Source organism: Dicentrarchus labrax, unplaced genomic scaffold (assembly GCF_905237075.1).
Source record: "Dicentrarchus labrax unplaced genomic scaffold, dlabrax2021, whole genome shotgun sequence".
Lineage (NCBI taxonomy): Eukaryota > Metazoa > Chordata > Actinopteri > Moronidae > Dicentrarchus > Dicentrarchus labrax.
In genome coordinates this window covers 13372448-13390030 of record NW_026136703.1, presented here as the reverse complement: position 1 = coordinate 13390030, position 17583 = coordinate 13372448, and the positions used below count along the sequence as shown (strand labels likewise).

Below are 17583 nucleotides of genomic sequence, written 5' to 3'. Positions count from 1 at the left end.
AGTATATTTATATTATAGTAAGGCATCAAAAGGTTTATTGTATTCATCCAAAGACCATTATGTGACCTTAAATTGTTGTCAGTATCAATTAGAGTTAGTGGTTTGGCATAAAGATAGTTTTAAGATAGTTCCTCTGTCCATGACTTTTTAATTACACTACAAAAGCAACCCAAAATTAATTCAGGAGCTTCCTAGTGTGGTCTCAAGAAATAATTTTGTATTATCCTTCATTTATAACCAATTTAACTAGTTTCAGTGAAGGTTGGCATTAATCAAGGGGATATATAAATGGGAAGATATTGAGTAATATGGAGTATGAATGAAATAAATGTGAGATAGGGGTATTATAATCCTGTTTACTTTGATTGTTCTTATGATAACCTGTGGCACTGGTATCAATAATAAAACTGTTGAATTTCATGAAGCTGCTTCTTGGTATTGTGCATGCTGACTCACTGTAACACTATCATGTTAATGGGTTACTTGAATATAGACTCTATTCTTTCCCTTTTGGTTAATCTAAATGTTTAATTCTTTGCTTTTATATTTAGTCAGTCGACTCTTTATATAATAATCAAACTTAAATCAAAGATTGACTGCAAGAAAAATGTTTCTCACGGAAGTGTTTCCTTGTTGCACCAGTGACTCTCGGGTTGCTATGGTTACACAAACACAAGTATATTTGGACGGTTTGTTTCCAATTGGAGGTCCAACACCAGGTAAAACACACATTAATGGACAATAAACGACGGCAAATTCCGCATTTACCCGGCGAGGACAGACTGTAGCATTGTTTACTTTTTTTTTTTTTTACTTCGCTTCGGACCTAATTATATTATATTCTATATTTTGGGGGCTTTTTATCTCACCCAAGTTGCGTCCGTTAACTTCCTCCGCCTCAGTATTGTCCTCGCCGTTATCAGCATGGAGGCCGGAGATAAACTAAAAGAACTGAACATGACAGTGGATGAAATCGACAGGCTCACAAATGCTTTCAAAGACGAGAAATTCCGGGAAATGCTGCTCGACTACACCCGAGAATTATCCGACCCCGAAAATAAGAAAAGGTACGAGGAGGAGATCAAAATGTTGGAGCAGGAAAGAGGAAACACCGTCGAGTTTATCCACCCGGAACCATTCAGGGCCCTCAGGACGAGCGTGAACGGCAAGCAGAAGTGTTTCATCAATATCTGTGCCAATGAAAAAGTTGGAAAGCCTGCCAGTGCATGGGGGGTGTCAGAGGAAGGCCGCAGAGGGCAGCGCTGGTCTCTGCCTCACAGTCTGCACCCAGGGAGGCAAGACATAGACCCAAAGGGGAACAAGATCCTGATCTATGATGTTATTTTCCACCCTGACACTCTCCACATTGCAAGCAAAAACACCAGATTCATGGATATGGTGGACAGCACAGCCATTCAGGGAATCCAGGATGCTTTTAACGTGACTCTGGATAAGAATAATGTGAGAGAGATGAGCACAAAATACAAAGGCACCCCGCAGCCTTGTGTCATCCGAAGACCCATACCCGGGTATAAAGCCAAGGGGGTCTCAGAGAAGCCTGACCCTCTTTCATTCCCGTACCCAGAAGACCAACGACCTGCCTCCTCCTCACAAACCAAGCCTACAGAATCACCTGCGACAAAAAACAGCAGTGATGCTGCACCTAAGATCCAGCCTCTGGAAACCAAAGAGCCAACCAAGCCAAACTACACAGTCAAATATCGATCTTTTATTGATCTGCAGGACTTTAGGTGTTCTAGAGACTCTGCCCAAAGCCCCAGGCCCAAAGAGATAGTGGTTACCATCGACATGCCGCTTCTGAAGGCGGTCACGGATGCCAGCCTCGAGGTAAAGGAGAGAACACTGCTGCTGGAGTCCAAGAAACCAAACTACAGACTGGAGCTGCCCTTAGCCTACGCTGTGGATGAAGAGAAAGGAGAGGCCAAGTTCAACAAACAGAGAGGACAGCTTACTGTCACACTGCCTGTTCTTCCTTCCAATGAAGCTTTGGATTTTGCTGTTAGTGCTGACGAGGGGCAGGAGGGCAAAAGTGAGGTGGAGGAGGAGGAGGAGGAGGATGCGTCGAAGGAGATGGAGAGGGAATACCTGAAAAGTGAAGAGGAGGAGGAAAGAGACATTGAAGAGGAGCAGTGGACAGTAGTAGCGAAAGGTGAGGAAGAGGAAGAAAAAGGTTGGGACAAAGGGGAGGAGGAGGTGAGGGAAGAAGAAAATAGCAAAGATGAGGAAATTAGTGTGGAGGAAGAAGCAAAATGGAAGGAACTGGTGGGAAGAGGCCAAGAAAGTGTGGAAGAGGAGAAAGTGACAGGGCAGAAGCAGGAAAACGAGGAAGAAGCTGGAAACAGAAACCTACAGAAAAGGCAGCAACATGAAGACACAGGAAGAAGCAAACATAACAAAATAAGGGAAGATGGATGTGACGGTGCAGAGGAGACAAGAGGTGTAATAAGTTGGGATACTGTTGAGCGACGTATGGACGTTCCTGCCGAAGAAGAAGAAAACTCCTGTGTGGCTTCGCCTGAAACAGAAAACCAGCCTGTTTTCATCACCGCTGAACGTCCAGGTTGCATAACAGAAGAAGGAGACGTAAATCTGAACTCTAGTTTTGAGTCGACACCCAAAATGAAGACTTCAGACGTCAAAGAGGAGACTGAAGAGGTGAAGGAGACTCTTAATGAAAGCCTGAAGGTGAGATAAATTCTGATTATCATGTTGAAGAGCAGGCACAAGTGTGTGTGTGTGTGTGTGTGTGTGTGTGTGTGTGTGTGTGTGTGATCAAACTCCTGTTGACTTATATTTTTCTGTTCTAGGTGGAAACAGAAGCTGAATGTCTACATCACAGATCCGGCGGGGCTGCGTCTCCCGTACCAGCTGACACTCAAAACCAGAGCAACATGACGGACTGCTGTATCTCCCAGGGGACTGAGGAGTGCAGCAAGATGGCCGTCACACATGACGCGAACAAGTCAAGCAGAGGAGGTCCAGGCAACGGGGTCACCCTCTCCTCTGAGGAACGTGCCACGGGGGCAGTAAAGCGGGAGGAGAGGGAGAGAATCTTCCAAGCCCCAGAGCACGACGACAACAGGCCACCGTCTGGGCTGCTGAGGGAAATCGATAAAGATGGAAATGAAAAGGTCATCAGCGATCATTCCACATCCGCTGGGTTCATCTTCCAAAACTCCCTGATGTATGAGCTGGACTGAGGGCTGTGTGCAAAGGGTTCAGAAAGGGTTGGATTTATGTTTTTGTATTATAGCACCATTGAATGCAACTTGGATCAGTTACAACGTCTGCAGTATTAATAATATTAAAAGGTCCACTGTGTAATATTTAAGAGGATCTTATTGGTAGAAATGGAATATAATAGGTATGTTTTCATTAATGTGTAATTAAATTAGAATAAGCAGTTTTTAGTGGGTCCTTTTCCACAGTGTGCCATGTTGAACCGCCATGTTTCTACAGAAGCCCAGAACAGACAAACCAAACACTGGCTCTAAATAGGACCTTTAGTGTATTTCGTAAGTTTTGTGGCCAATACTTTTCCCCACACATTTGGAACAGGACACAGCAAACAATGATCAACTCTTTTTTTTTTTTTTTTTAAATCTGACCTTTTTCTTCTGTTAACACGTGATAAAAATAACACATAAATCATTTCAGTGCCCTAGAATAAACTACATAGGACAACCTAATGAATACTTCTATTTTATTGAATTTTTCCACATATATATATAAAAGTTGTGGGTCATTAGCACAGTAAAAACCAACTCCCTTTACTCATGGACCCTGAGGCACTCTGTGTTCAGGAGAAAACTCTAATTCATCTAATTTCTTTATTCCCTTGCTGAGTAGAAGTAGGTCTGTGGGGGAACCTGCAGTTTGCTTCAAGAGGCAGGAAGAGCAGAACAGTCTGTATGTGAAACTCACCAGCAGCACAGGGAAACTGTCATTATGTGTCAGTTTGAGTTACATAAAGTCCACTCAGTTACAGATGGAGCAGGTACAAAAAGGGTATTTATGCTCGTCTCCTACCCCGTTTCTGATGTGTGAGAAGTGCATAATAAGTTGGATGTAAGTGTAAAACATGGCAGTATGAAGCACTTTAAAAACAAAGCTTAACAGAGTCAGTATTCTCCTTTCAGTTAAAGGCATTACCAGAAAACTGGAGCACTGAGCTTTACTAGTCCTTGTGTCCTTGTCTCATCAAATACCCTCTTACAATATCTCACAACTTGCAGTCTGTTGCAAAATCTACAGCAATTTCCAGCTCTTGGTGCATTTCCTGTCAAACAACAGTTTCTTCTCCCTCATCTGATTCCTCTCTGGAGGGAGTTGTCTAGAAATTCAGAGTAGCAGGAGAGAGAGCAGAAGTGCCGCTGCACCGGTGCATCCGTGCCGCCCATGTCGTCCACCAGCACCACCGTGTGAGAGACTTGGTGCAGGTTCATGCTGACCGCCGTCTTGATGTAGAAATTAATGCAGACGCGGCCACAGTCGCAGGTCTTGGCTACTTCGAGGTCCCGACACAAGTGGGCAGGAATGAGGTGAGGTCCGTATGGTATCCTGTCAGGTGAGTGAGACAGAGTTACAGTTAGGAGTTAGCTGTGAGAACGTATGCAGACGGTATAATATACTGAGCATGCTTAGTACTGACCTGAGGTTGGCCACAGCTCTGGAAGCCAACTCTTGAAGTGGAAGGGGGAATGTAAGTTTCATTGTGTGGTCCAGAGAGTTAGGTTGGACAAACGGATTTCCAAACAGGTCCAGGTTCTCCAGACTCAGCTTGCGGAAGTCACTGGGCAACGCAGCCAGCTGGTTATGTGCCGCTGACAGGAACCTCAACTTCGAGAGCCGGCCGATGTGGAACGGCAAACAAACAAGCTCATTGTCGTCCAGTTTGAGGTTCACTAGTTCTCTGAGCTGGCAGAACTGAGCGGGGAGGGACTGCAGTCGATTCTGGCTGAGGTCCAGGACCTGGAGGGTACGCTGCAGGGTGGACAGGCAGAGGGCCACGCTGAAGGCTTCCAGGTGGTTGTTGTGGAGGACGAGTTCAGAGAGGCAGCTGAGGTCGCCAATGGTGGCAGGGAGTTTCTTGATGTGGTTGTTGCTGAGGTCTAGCTTGCGGAGAGCTGCAAAAACAAAGCCAAAGTAAAACACCAGCAGTTAAAGGGGCACTCCAGTTATTTAGTACTGAAGAATATTCTAAATTAAAGCAGCCGAGGCTGAGATATAAAAATAAAGAGGGAAAAAAACACCACCATCGACTCGCTCTACCTTTAAGGGACAGCATCCGCATGTCCACCCTTGACAGTTTGCAGTAGGAGACCTGCAGCTGCTCCAGAGAGTAGGGGAAGCTGGAGGTGAGGGGGTAGTCCTTCTTGGAAACGATGGTGAGCTTCTTCTTGGGTTGCTCTACGTCTCTGGCGCGAACAGGAGTGAGTGTGGAGAGAGGAAGGCTGCTTGTGTCACTACCTCTGTCTGCCAAGCGAGCGGCCGAGAGGAAGTTCTTTAAGCTATTGGCATCCGCCTACAAATCAATAGATACAGTTACAGGTGGATTAATGGATCAGTCGGTAACAGAAACAGCAGACTCCATGTGTCTTCTCAGGTGGTTGCTAGTGACCGGATTTCCTTGAAATATCTAACCTAAATTCACCGGCCTGGAATATCTTGACACACTTCTATGAATGAACCTGATGAACTTTTTGCTGTTGGAAATATAAATGTGAGTGACTCGGGATGTAACAGGGATTAGACACAATTTCAAGAATACCTGTACAATCTAATACGGTGGAAAATAATAATTCAAGCTATAATCAAAAGATTTTACTGATACCAGTACCAGTATTTATTATGCCCACTGGTATGTTTTTTTTAATAGATTTCCTTATTGATTCCTTATTGATTTAATGTGTAGAAACACTACTGTTTTATTTTCTGAGTCTGAACATATATTACACTATATTATTATAGTTTGTTTCTTTATTAAATGAGACCAAACGTTTCTTCCTCTCTGCCCCGACTCGTTCTGTTGCAAGTTTTCAGCAGCGCAGCCACATCAACACAAGTTTTACGTCATTGTTTTGCAATGCACAACTGTCAGTAAATGCTGGCATTAATAAAAGGAACTGATTTGCATTCAGGAATTTGGAGCTGGTTCCCGATTCCCATCCCAAAACACACAAACACACTCACAATTTATGGTCTTGTTTTGGGCTGTAGGCTTCTGGTGGTGGTGTCATGTTTTTATTTTTGTTCCCATGTTCTTATTGTGGGTATGTAGGTTACTTAGAATTTGGTTTACACAATTATTACAAATTAGGAGATCATGTTTTCCCTGTTTACCTGCCCAATGTCCCTAATATGGTGTCAGTCTGTTTGGGGGTGTGTGAGTGCATTTGTGTCAACGTGACAGGTTGAACTATGTTAGAATCTAGGTGAAAGGTGACCAATGCCTCAAAACAGCCAGGGGGGCTTTACAGCAGCTGGAAACAATGAGCTGCTATGGTGTCTGTCCGGGCATCAGCTGCAGTCAAAACAACCCTGTATGTCTGTCTAGTCCAGTCTGGTGCATGAGTGGGTGACTCGTCTCTGAGTCTTGTGTGACAAAATCTTCTTGCTTTTTAATTACTCAGACTGTAATTACACCATGTTGGATGTCATACCTTGCTCAAACAGATGTCAACAGCTGGTTCCTTTAATCTCACGGTGGCCTTGCCTTCTTCTACAAACCAGGTGAAGAATTTCTCTATGTTGTCTTTTAACTGCAAGAGAAAGTTGGCAAATTTAAGTGATGAAAAAACACATTACACAACTTTAGGGTGGATTATGCATCATCATTAGACCACGAGTGATTCACTCCTTCAACAAGTGTAGACAGGAACCCTGTTGGGCCTTTTCGTCACAGACAGGCTTACAGCTATTACCTTTTAAACAAGAAGTGGGAGCTTCTGAGTTGTACCTGAAGGCAGCATTTGAGACCATGAAAACAATACTTCTAGGGTTTCCAATCTAAGTCTTTCTGGCAAAGATAATGATGAATAATTGAAAAAGTTGATTTTTGAGTCACTCAGTTAACCAGGATTCAGTTGATTAAAAAAGCTGAAATAAAATAAATCAAAGTTTTGTTGATGCAATGTTTGTTAATGTCGATTTAAAAAAAGAAACTGTAGAAGAAGATCTGTGTTTTACCGACAAAAAACGAGTAACCTGAGCAATAATTTTTTGTCTTCTGAGTTAAGATGAATGTAGCATGTAAATAATAATGCAATGTTATGCTCAGTTATACTATGACCTGTAAATTAAAAACAGCATCTAGTGTCAAAGCTATTAAGAGGACAATATGTCAGACTCCAGTTAGGTTGCGTTTGATGCCTGGATGAACCATATTGTGTATCAAACTGGTAAATTACAGTGAGTTCAAGTTTTTATTGCCTTCCTTGCATCCAGACATTAATTTTTCTTGGTACAATAAGTCAGAAACAATATAAACAGGTTTTATGACTGAATGGTTCTTATCCTTCTTATGTCTTTGTAAACACAAACTTTGGCTGATTCAAGGGGATTTAATCTTTCCATTAAAAAAACTAAATAAACAAAGAAAATACAAGGACTGTCCGGTACAAATTCCTGCTGGGATATCTGCCTGGATGGATGGGTGACTGAAATACAAACAAATCCTACTGAAACAGATTAATGGAAACAGACATTTAATACACTGTAACCTATATAGACTGTTAAATACACCTACATTAAGGGACTGCATTTGGCATTTTAATGAATATACAACTGGTTTATTCCTGTTTATGTCATCTGTGTACAATGGCCGTGTATACCTTGAGTGATACTACATTTTAAATAAATAAAACTTGATGAGAAGCAGCTTGCAATCAGGCTACTTTGGAGAACAACAACACAGGCCACACAGTCCGGGATGAGCTAAGAATTCCCGCTTTAACAGCCAGCAGTAGTACCGTAGTTGGTACAGAAGTTAGTACAGAAGTTAGTACAGTACAGAGGACAAAGACAACCATAGACAACCACAGACAACCACAGACACTGACCTTGTACTTGGAGCCCGCTCTGTCTTTGGATGTGCAGATCATCATGTAAACGTTGCTGCGTTGACTCGTCTTGTCCAAATGCTTCCCGATGGAGACCATCGCTCTCGTCCCTTTGCCCCGACTTTTCATCCCAAACGTGGGAAGCATCCGGTTCACCACCTCGACATCACACTGCAGCTTCATCGCAACCCGAGTACTAAAACACTGAAGTCCGGCCTAATGCCCAGTCGGAGTGCGCTAAGGGTTTGAATGCATACCACCGAGGGGGGGAAACTTCCGCGAAAAAAAAAAAAAAAAGTGACGCTAGCTAGAGGAGCTACTGACACAACACACATCCGATCCCGTCATGGATGTCAACAACAGACCGGACTTCTGACTTTCTCCACAGTGCTACAGCGGAATGGCTGCCGGGGACACTGAAGACCGTCTACAGCGGCCACACGAAGCCGTTCGTGGGCTGCGGTGGTCAGCCTGACAGTATGTTGACGAGCCGTTGAGGTCCGGGATAGTTGTCAGTTGTCAGTTGGTCGGTTAGCTGACGTTAGCATGAGAACCCGCGCGCGTTGGAAGTGACGTCAGTGAGGGGCTTGTTGTTGATTTTTTTTTTTTTTTACAGACTTTATTAGTTAAAACATTGCGTACAATTACATAAGGGACACAAAATACAGCAAGAACAACAGTTCCAGGGGTGCAGGGGGCAAAAAACGGAGCAAAATTACAAAGATACCTTCAATAAGAAATACTGAATTATAAAAGCATAAAAAATATTATAAATATATTTAATTATATTTGACAAAAAATTACATGTTCATGTTAAATGTTAATATATTTTGGTTTGATTAACTGAGAAGGTGGAGAAACTTTAAAAACACATGACAAGTACAGACAAACACATAAGGCACATTTCATATTCAGTCATATTCAGAAGAAAACACTGCCTTGGGTTGAGCAAGTACAAAACCAAATGCAAAAGTTTAACTCAAATAAAATGCATACATGAAACTCAAATGAACTTAAATCTACCTAGCAATGAACACAACCTAAGAGCTTCATCGTCTTTCACAAGTGTCAGTGACTTACTCAAGAGTTTTGACTCATTCTTCCAGTGGTTCAGACTTGGTTTAGTCTTAAAGTTTTGGCATTAACAACACAATATTAAGAACAAAGTCCAGGTTTTCATCACAAACAACAAACTTAACTGTCTTCACTGTGGCTGAACTCAATCTCCCTGGACTTTAGTCAGCTTTGGATCTGTGGCCCCTTTGCTGCGTCAAACCTGTGGCCCCTCTCTCTTTCCCCTCTCCTGTCTATCCTCTGCTGTCCTATCTCTGACCCTTCTCGATCTCAGGGATAAAAGGAATGACCAACATACATCAGTGGCTTTAGTGCCATTTTCAGAAGTGTACGCAACATTTTCCATTACTATTTTCCAGATTCCCAGTGCCGATATCTCCTCACATACAAGCTCAGTCAAGAAACCTGGAGCTTTTCTTTTCCTCTGTCAGAGCAAAAAAAAGGTCCTTAAAGTGAGAACTGTGGACCTTTGTTTAATTTTAAAGGTACAAAATCATGGCTGACAGAAAGAGGTACCTAATTGTACTTTTAACAAGCTTAAGGTTTAAGAATATGTTAGAGCAAATCAGTGACCACAACATCTTGAGTTAAATAGAGAGTTGGGTTTAAAATAGGCTGCAAGTGAATTTCCATTCAAATCTTGGTCTGTGTGGTCTGGGAATAATTCCATGAGCAAAGAACTAGGACAGCACTTCCATTCAGGCCTTTATTTATTTATTATGTGTGTGTGTGTGTGTGTGTGTGTGTGTGTGTGTGTGTGTGTGTGTGTATGGTAATAGGGTAATTAGTGAATAATTGTTCACGTCATTAAATGCTACAGATTAATACATTCAGAATTACATTCTGTCCATGCAAAAGGGGAGAAAATACATTTAGGAGAGAAAAAGGTATAACATGGGTTATAGATGTAGATAGGTTAGTAAACATTTTAACAGCTTATTGAGTGAGCAGTTCAATGTACCCATGAAGACATATAATAATATTCATTAATTAATATAGTCCTTAAAAATTGTGGCATCTAGTGGTCAACAGAAAGAAAACAAAAGCAAAACCAAAAACATAAAATCAGGGAAATTTACTTTTTACTTACCTACATTTATTAAATATCTGTAGTTACTTTGCTGGTACATGATGCATTATTATAGACAGAACCACTCAGTAGTTTATAAAGTATTTAACATTGGATTATAATAATTGATAACTAATTAATAATAATCCAATACAGGAATAATATGCTGTATAGTATGTACTGTACTTAAGTCTGGGGGTAACAACTTTACTTGTTAAGGAATATTTTTGTAGTATTGCTTTCATTGAAGTAAAGGATTTAAATACTTATTCCACACTTTCATTATCTCTCCCCTTAACAGTGTAAACATACAGCTCCAAAGCTCCTGTATTTAAGTTAAAAATGAAGGTTTGGGGCCAGATATTTAATACATATTATGTTCATTTTTGGGTTTGTGAACAAATGTTTAATTAAGTTTATATGTATTCTGCCTCCAGAGTATTATGGTAAACTGCCTTACCTATACAATCACAGAATAAGAGAACTTTGTAGCACATTGTATTGTTATTTATAAAAATAAAAAGTTATACTTATGTGACCTTATACAGCTCGTTTCTCTTCTTCTGCTCTGTTTCCTGTGTTTTGCCCAGAATTGTCTCTCCAGTTCAAGTAACATGCTGAATTTAAACTTTAGTTTGAATAAACGGTTTATCTCCTGTCTTGCAGCCACAACGGTTGAAGTCAGTGTAGTGTTTCTTCTGTTGTAGCTGAGGACAGCAGAGTTAGAGCCGTGAGTCTGAGAGTGTCTGACATCGTCACCTCAGATCAACATGATCCCAGGAGAAACTTAACTCTGATCTCTCTTCTTTCTCATCTTCTATACTAACACACACACACACACACACACACACACACACACACACACACACACACACACACACACACACACTACTGTACATTTATTTGCTAATTTGAGAGAATAAAACCAAACAATCCACAGTCCCTCTTCGTAGTATTTCTATGCATTTCACTAACACGAACACTAAATATTCCTTTCAATCTGACCAGGTAAAAGTAAACTGAGTCATACACACTTGTGGTTGATATTAAACACTGTAATACAATCGTCTTTCAGAACTACTTTTTATTGCTTCCATTTTGACATTCAACTCATGTTCTCCACTCATCACACATATCTCTGATCAATTGATGCTGTGTAGTGTTTCACAAAGTTCTTTGGAAAGAAAAAAACAAAACAAAATACTCTCAATGTCTTTGGTTTTAACTTGCTGTCTATGAATCAACTAAAAGACAATACCTTTGGTAATAACATGCAACTTTTCTTTTTTTTCTTGTATCATTCTCACATATAGAGGCGAATGTAAGAATAGCACGATTTCAGTAAGTCTCCCAACACACGTAACAACACATACAAGGTCAACGTAGGAACTAGTGAAGGTTTGTTTCCTGTGATTTAAAAAAAATATGACTTTTGATAAAAACAATAGGATGCTGAGGTTGTGCAGTTTTCATGTATCAGTATGCACCATAATTTAATCTGACAGGTATTATTGTCATTGTACACACAATATCCCAATACACTTAGATACATTACTGTCTGTCTCACACCTGTAGCTGTTTTCATACAGACAATTTAAAGGTCCAGTGTGTAACATTTAGCAGGATCTATTGGCAGAAATGGGATATAATATTCATAGGTATGTTTTTATTAGTGTATAATCACCTGAAAATAGGTATAATGTTTTGGTCACCTATAAAGGAGCCGTTTTTATCTACAGACACAGCAGGACGCCTTCCATGGAGTCCGCCGTGTTGAACCGCTATGTTTCTACACTTGCTCTAGATAGGGCTGTTTGTGTTTCGTAGTTCCTCCTTCACGCTTGGAAGCAGAGCGTGAAGCGATGGTGGTGCAATCTGTAACTTCACCGCTAGATGCCACTAAATCGTACACAGTGGACCGTTAACTGTGATAATATGGATGTGTAATGTGTAATTAAATATGAAGACTCTTTGACTGTTTGGTGACTGTGTTAAAAAATAGAAAGTCAGTTTCTTTATATGTACAGTGGAATTTCCTGAAAAAGCACATTAATATTATAGTGACCAACCCTACAACACCATCTCTTTTTTTTACTGATTTTAATCCATCTTGACTTAATGAAAGGTGTCTATGTCCTTCACAGAGCAGTCTCCACACAGGACGACCCTCTCCGTATATAATAACGCCTCACTTCCCTCCCATCCTCGCTGCCGCAGCCCTCAGATCGGTGCACAATGAGAACTGGGAAGAACCGGGCGTCTCTATAGGTTGGTGGACTGTCACTGAGGGCCAGCTGGCTGGAGTCGGAGCGGCAGCACTGCTCGTCCACGCAGCAGGGGTCCGTCAGGTTGCTGCTGCGGCTCCTCCACAGGGCCACGGTGCGGTGGGAGCCGTACATGCGGCAGAGAGAGAAGCGGGACGTGTCCGAGGAGAGGTGGGAGTGGAACAGCGCCCCGCGGCAGGAGAAGATGGAGGAGCAGCTGGAGCTGATGATGGTCCTCCTCCTACCTTCTCCATCACCTCGTCCGTTGGGCTCGCTGCATTGCTCACTGCCCTCCTGGCTTTGGAGAGCGCCGTAGCTCTGAGCGGTCTGGCTGCTGTCCAGGAGGAAGCAGTTTGAGGACGAGGTGTATTCAGTGTCCTGTAGTGAGTTAGAGTCTGCTGTGCTCATGTTGATCAGCATGGCCTCGGAATAGCTGGGAATCACCTGGCGGTTACAGCGAATGTGCCACTCCATTTCGGTGCTGTCCAGTGTGTCTACTCTTGGAATAACACAACCGGTGTTACTCCCCAAAGGCCTGTCTTCATCTTGAGGAGAGGGGCTGTACTCCAGCCCAAACAGTTTCTCTACGCGGTAGTGCACATAAGCAGTGCGGTACTCTATCAGCACTCTCAGAGGCCAGGACAACATCAGCAGAGCTGCCAGCCAGAAGGCAACCTGGGAATTGTACCAGGGCATCCTATCTGGGTCTACATAGGCTATCAGGTTTTCTCTGAAGTCCACGTTCTTCAGCTGCATCCCCTCCCTGGCCTCCATGTAATCGTCCAAACCCTCAATTTCAGAGAAGAACCTGGCTCTCTGGTTGAGGTATTCGTTTTCTGGGCCTGCCTCGGTGAAGCTGAAACATTTGGTGAAGCGCAGCCGAGTTGCTGGATGTCCCTCCAAGCCTCTGAGGTCGCGTGATACGTCTTTCATCCCGCAGTGGCTATAGTCAAACTCCCCCTCAGCCACATGGGTGTTCACCCTCTCATGGTACACCTGTGTGGTGGTGTAGGCATCCCCGTTGCGATATCGAGTGACTTGCCGAGTCCGTCGGACAAAATGGTAGCTGATGGCCTTCCACCATATGCAGGGCTGGGCCTGTCGCATCCGCAGCACGCGCTCGTACACACTGTCCACGTCTGCTTTGCACTGCAGCTCACTCCTGGCTCTACAGTGCCAGCACTCCACCATGTACAGGACGTAGAGCATGAGCAGGAAGGCCAGAGGGATGTAGATGTAGCCGTCGGAGCAGGGGCTGTCGTGGTAGATCATTGAGTGTCCTCCGACGCCCATGCCAGAGGCCCCCCGAAGGGAGGAGGTGAAGGAGGCCGAGAAGGAGGAGGTGAGAGACGTCTTGAAGCTGATCTTGGTGACCCGGGTCAGCTGGCACCAGGCCACTGCACCCAGGCAGCTGTACATGAGCAGAGAGAGCAGCAGGCAGCGCCAGTGGGACTCCCGGCAGACACAAGCACCCAGGGACTGCTTCACTGGACGCTGCTGCAGAGAGAGAGAGAGAGAGAGAGAGAGAGAGAGAGACAGAGAGAGAGAGAGAGTGTAATGAGGAAAAGGCACTTAGAGCAATGAGCCCCTGGAACATGGCGGTGACATTATGACTTGCAGCAGAAATGCAAATGAATGTGGCGGCACTATAAATTGGCATGCTTTTTCCAAACCTAAGCACAAAGTAAATCAAACTAAAGAAAGCTCAATTAAACCATGCAGTGTCCTCAGAAGGCTGTGAGTCAAAGCGGCTGACAGAATATTAACTGAGGTGTTTTCACACATCTATCTCTGAAATTAATTTAGTTCATATTGCAAGAGAGCAGATGTACTTGCTAATAAAGGTGTCACATCAATATCACAGGGTAACACAAGTGTAATGTATACAGAGACAAAACCTTGGAAATTAATTCACAGTTACAAATAGAGACTGACACTGGATTTCTGAGGCAAACACCAGTATTGATTGAGCTGAAAGATTTTATAACAATATTTCAACCGACACACAACATTAACAGTAACAGATAAACTTGTCAGTGCTCTCAAGTGGACATAATATTATTATGATGATAAATTAATATTGATTGATAATTACAGAGTTATCAGTTATTAAAACTTTATGGGGGCTCCTCTTTAAATAGAACTCCATAGATACCTTGAGCAGAAATGATGCTCTAACAGCAAAATATGATATTATTAAATGTAACTTGTAAGTAACTTTTAATAGAAAAATGCCAAATATTTTTGGTTCCAGTTTCTCATATGTAAGGATTTACTGGCTTTTAAATGAAATACATTTGAGTTTTGGACTGTTAGTTGAAAAAACACCTACAAGCAATCGGAATTTGTGGCCTTTGGCTCTGAGTTTTCTGACGTTTTGAAACGATTAATCGTTAATGAAAATAGTTATTAGCTGCAGCCAAACATGACACACCTTGGCTCATGCAGGCACTTCAGCAGAGTGGTTGAATATGTACATTTACTCAAGTGCAGTACTTAAGAAACATTTTCACTTTGCTTGAATATTTCCATTTAAAGCTACTTTATACTTTTACTCCGTCACATTTCCGATATAAATGTTGGACTTTATACTCCACTACATTTATATGACAGCTGTGTTACAACTTCTTTAATTAATTAATAATGAACTCTATCAACACATTGTTTAATGTTTAACAGTCCGTAAAATTTGCTTTACTTGGACCAGAAGCAACATTAAAATGCTGCTCACATTTTAACATGAGTAATAATAATGAACTTATATATATATATATATATATATATATATAATGTTTTATTATATATATAACACTGACAAGAGCCCTTCTGCTGCATAAACAGTATTTTTACATGTGATAATAATATAATTACTTCTACTTAAGTAACATTTTGAATGTGGATTTTCACATACAATGCAGTATTTTTGAATTGTGATATTACTATTTGTACTATAAAAACAATCTGAATACTTCTCCCAGCACTGCTTAATACACACACACTTATTTGCAGAGTATTGGGGGGTTAGAGTGCTCTCATTTGCAATACTGAGTGCAAGTCGAATCTTCCCATTCAGCAGAGACACTGGCCTAAAGCTATTTCATCAGTAACACTAAAAGTCAAAGGAGCTAGAGCGGAACCCTTTATGCATAAAGAGATTAAACCACTGCAACCATTTAATGTGTGCATCTGCAAGGAGGAAAGTTCTGGAGAGTTTAACGCATTAATTTGATCCCATCTTGTCCGTCAGATCCATCAAGACTTTCTGAATGACTTTATGCTACTTTCTAATATTAGTTTCTGGTTCTTGTGGCAACAATCCTCCCAGTGGGGTCCTGTGTTCTTGTAGACAACCTCTGGTGTTTTATGGAGTGAAAGGATTTATGTTGACAACCAGCCCATCCATTACTGCGCTGACACAGGGGTGGAGATGTCACTTTGCTGGTTCCACCTCAGTTATTTATGGAGCAAACAGGGATGCAATTCTCGTGTACCAGAGAGGACGGACTTCTCAGTATCCCAGGCCTCCTGACTGCAGGCATCATAGACTATTACAGATTGTACTCAACACCATGGGAATATTGTTCTAGATCATGCTTTTTATTCTCTTATAATACGCAGATCTTTTTAAATTCTTCTTCTAAAATAAAATATCTGTTAAATCCTGCCAAGGCTAAACCAGCTGAATAAATATGAGTCAGATAGGATGGTTATATCTAAACAGATTTCAAGCAGCTAAAATAAGTCTCTTGAAGATAAATTGGACGTTTGTAAAAAAAGACACAAGCTGCTTTAAACTAAATTGTTCTCAATAAGACAACCTGTCTGTCCAAGGCTGGCTGCACACAGCCAGTCCCCCATATTGAATCACAGGAATTACTCCAGTGAAAGACAGACGGCCTGGAGGAGCAAACACAAGCACGCACACTTAAAGGACTGATGAATGCTTCAAACTGTGGTCCGGCTTTGGAAAAATAATTGTTTGCTGGCGTAACAACTGGAAAAATATGCATGCCTTTGACAGTGAGAGTATGATGTTTCCACATCACTGGATTCTACTGCCACTATGTGAAATGGACAAACATTTCAGAGGCTGTTTGGCTGCAGGTGGAAGTGTGTGATGGCACTGAGAGGATGTCAATACAGGATTTATTTTCCAGAGAGCCCCTAGCAAACAAATCAAATTGCATGCGTTTTAAATCTAAATTATTTTATATAGTTTTATGAAATAAGCTTAGGAAACAAGCATCTTAGAGTGAGCTTACTGCATGAATGTTTATTTTTCAGAATTGCTGTTATTTTTTTATACTTTTCTAAAAGTATAGTTTTGTTTAAGTTGATAATAGGACAGTGCACACCTACCTCCTCTTCCAGGACATCACTTTCAGCCGGTGAGTCCTCCTCCTCCTCCTCCTCCTCCTGCTGCTCCTCTCCCTCAGCATCATTGGGAGCGCTGGCCGCCGCGTCCTCCGCAGAGTCCAGATCGGAGGAGAGCATGCTGCACTTTTCGCATGTCAGACAGAGATTATAAACTCAATTTCTCTTTGTCTATTGACTGCCTCTCCTACCTCCGTTTGCTCCCCCTTTTTGTTCCCCCTTCAGCCCCACACAGTCTGGGCCGGAGCCAGCAGGCTGCTGCTGCTGCACGGTGCGGGGATCCCGCGGTGGTCCCGACTGCCCGGACGGAGGGGGGCGGGGTTGAGGGATTTCACCGCAGCAGAGGCAGCAGAGGTTAACCATGATGCAGTCAGCGAGGCTTGTTGTTAGTGGCTGGTTTACGACAGTTTCATTCACCTACTGAAATCACATATTATTAAAAAAAAACAAAAAACAAACAACAACACAAATTCACTGTGTTTATCCAGATGTCGATGCGTTGCACTGAATGAGGGCGGAAGGATGAGGTAAACCCACGGTGTCCCACGACATAAATCAGCGCCAATGCATTAAGATATTTGCTAACAAGTCAGCTAAACAGTGTGCGCCGTCTAAGCCTCTAAATTCATCATTTTAAGGAAAAAGAGGGCGATGCAGTCGATAAAAAAAAGTCGCTACGCCTCCCAGTCCTCCTTCTTCGTGCTGGCAAAGCTTTTATTTT

The 17583-nt window shown here is 42.3% G+C and overlaps 3 protein-coding genes across 3 annotated transcripts; 1 reads left to right on the top strand and 2 right to left on the bottom strand.

The window, feature by feature from the left end:
- The first annotated feature begins 687 nt into the window (after positions 1-687).
- dnaaf2 (dynein axonemal assembly factor 2) lies at positions 688-3345 on the top strand. Its single transcript, XM_051384678.1, has 2 exons — positions 688-2706; positions 2829-3345. Exons 1-2 carry the CDS (start codon positions 925-927, stop codon positions 3219-3221), a joined length of 2175 nt encoding a protein of 724 aa, XP_051240638.1. The 5' UTR covers positions 688-924; the 3' UTR covers positions 3222-3345.
- A 362-nt stretch (positions 3346-3707) lies between these two features.
- Positions 3708-8640, bottom strand: lrr1 (leucine rich repeat protein 1). Its single transcript, XM_051384649.1, has 5 exons — positions 8082-8640; positions 6684-6782; positions 5293-5545; positions 4673-5147; positions 3708-4581 (listed from the first exon to the last, which is right to left on the bottom strand). The coding sequence occupies exons 1-5, from the start codon at positions 8262-8264 to the stop codon at positions 4326-4328; spliced, it is 1266 nt and encodes a 421-aa protein (XP_051240609.1). The 5' UTR covers positions 8265-8640; the 3' UTR covers positions 3708-4325.
- Positions 8641-11293: 2653 nt separating this feature from the next.
- Positions 11294-17578, bottom strand: si:dkey-13p1.4 (transmembrane protein 151B). The gene is made up of 2 exons (XM_051384638.1): positions 16848-17578; positions 11294-13985 (listed from the first exon to the last, which is right to left on the bottom strand). The coding sequence occupies exons 1-2, from the start codon at positions 16980-16982 to the stop codon at positions 12363-12365; spliced, it is 1758 nt and encodes a 585-aa protein (XP_051240598.1). The 5' UTR covers positions 16983-17578; the 3' UTR covers positions 11294-12362.
- Between the last annotated feature and the right edge of the window lie 5 nt (positions 17579-17583).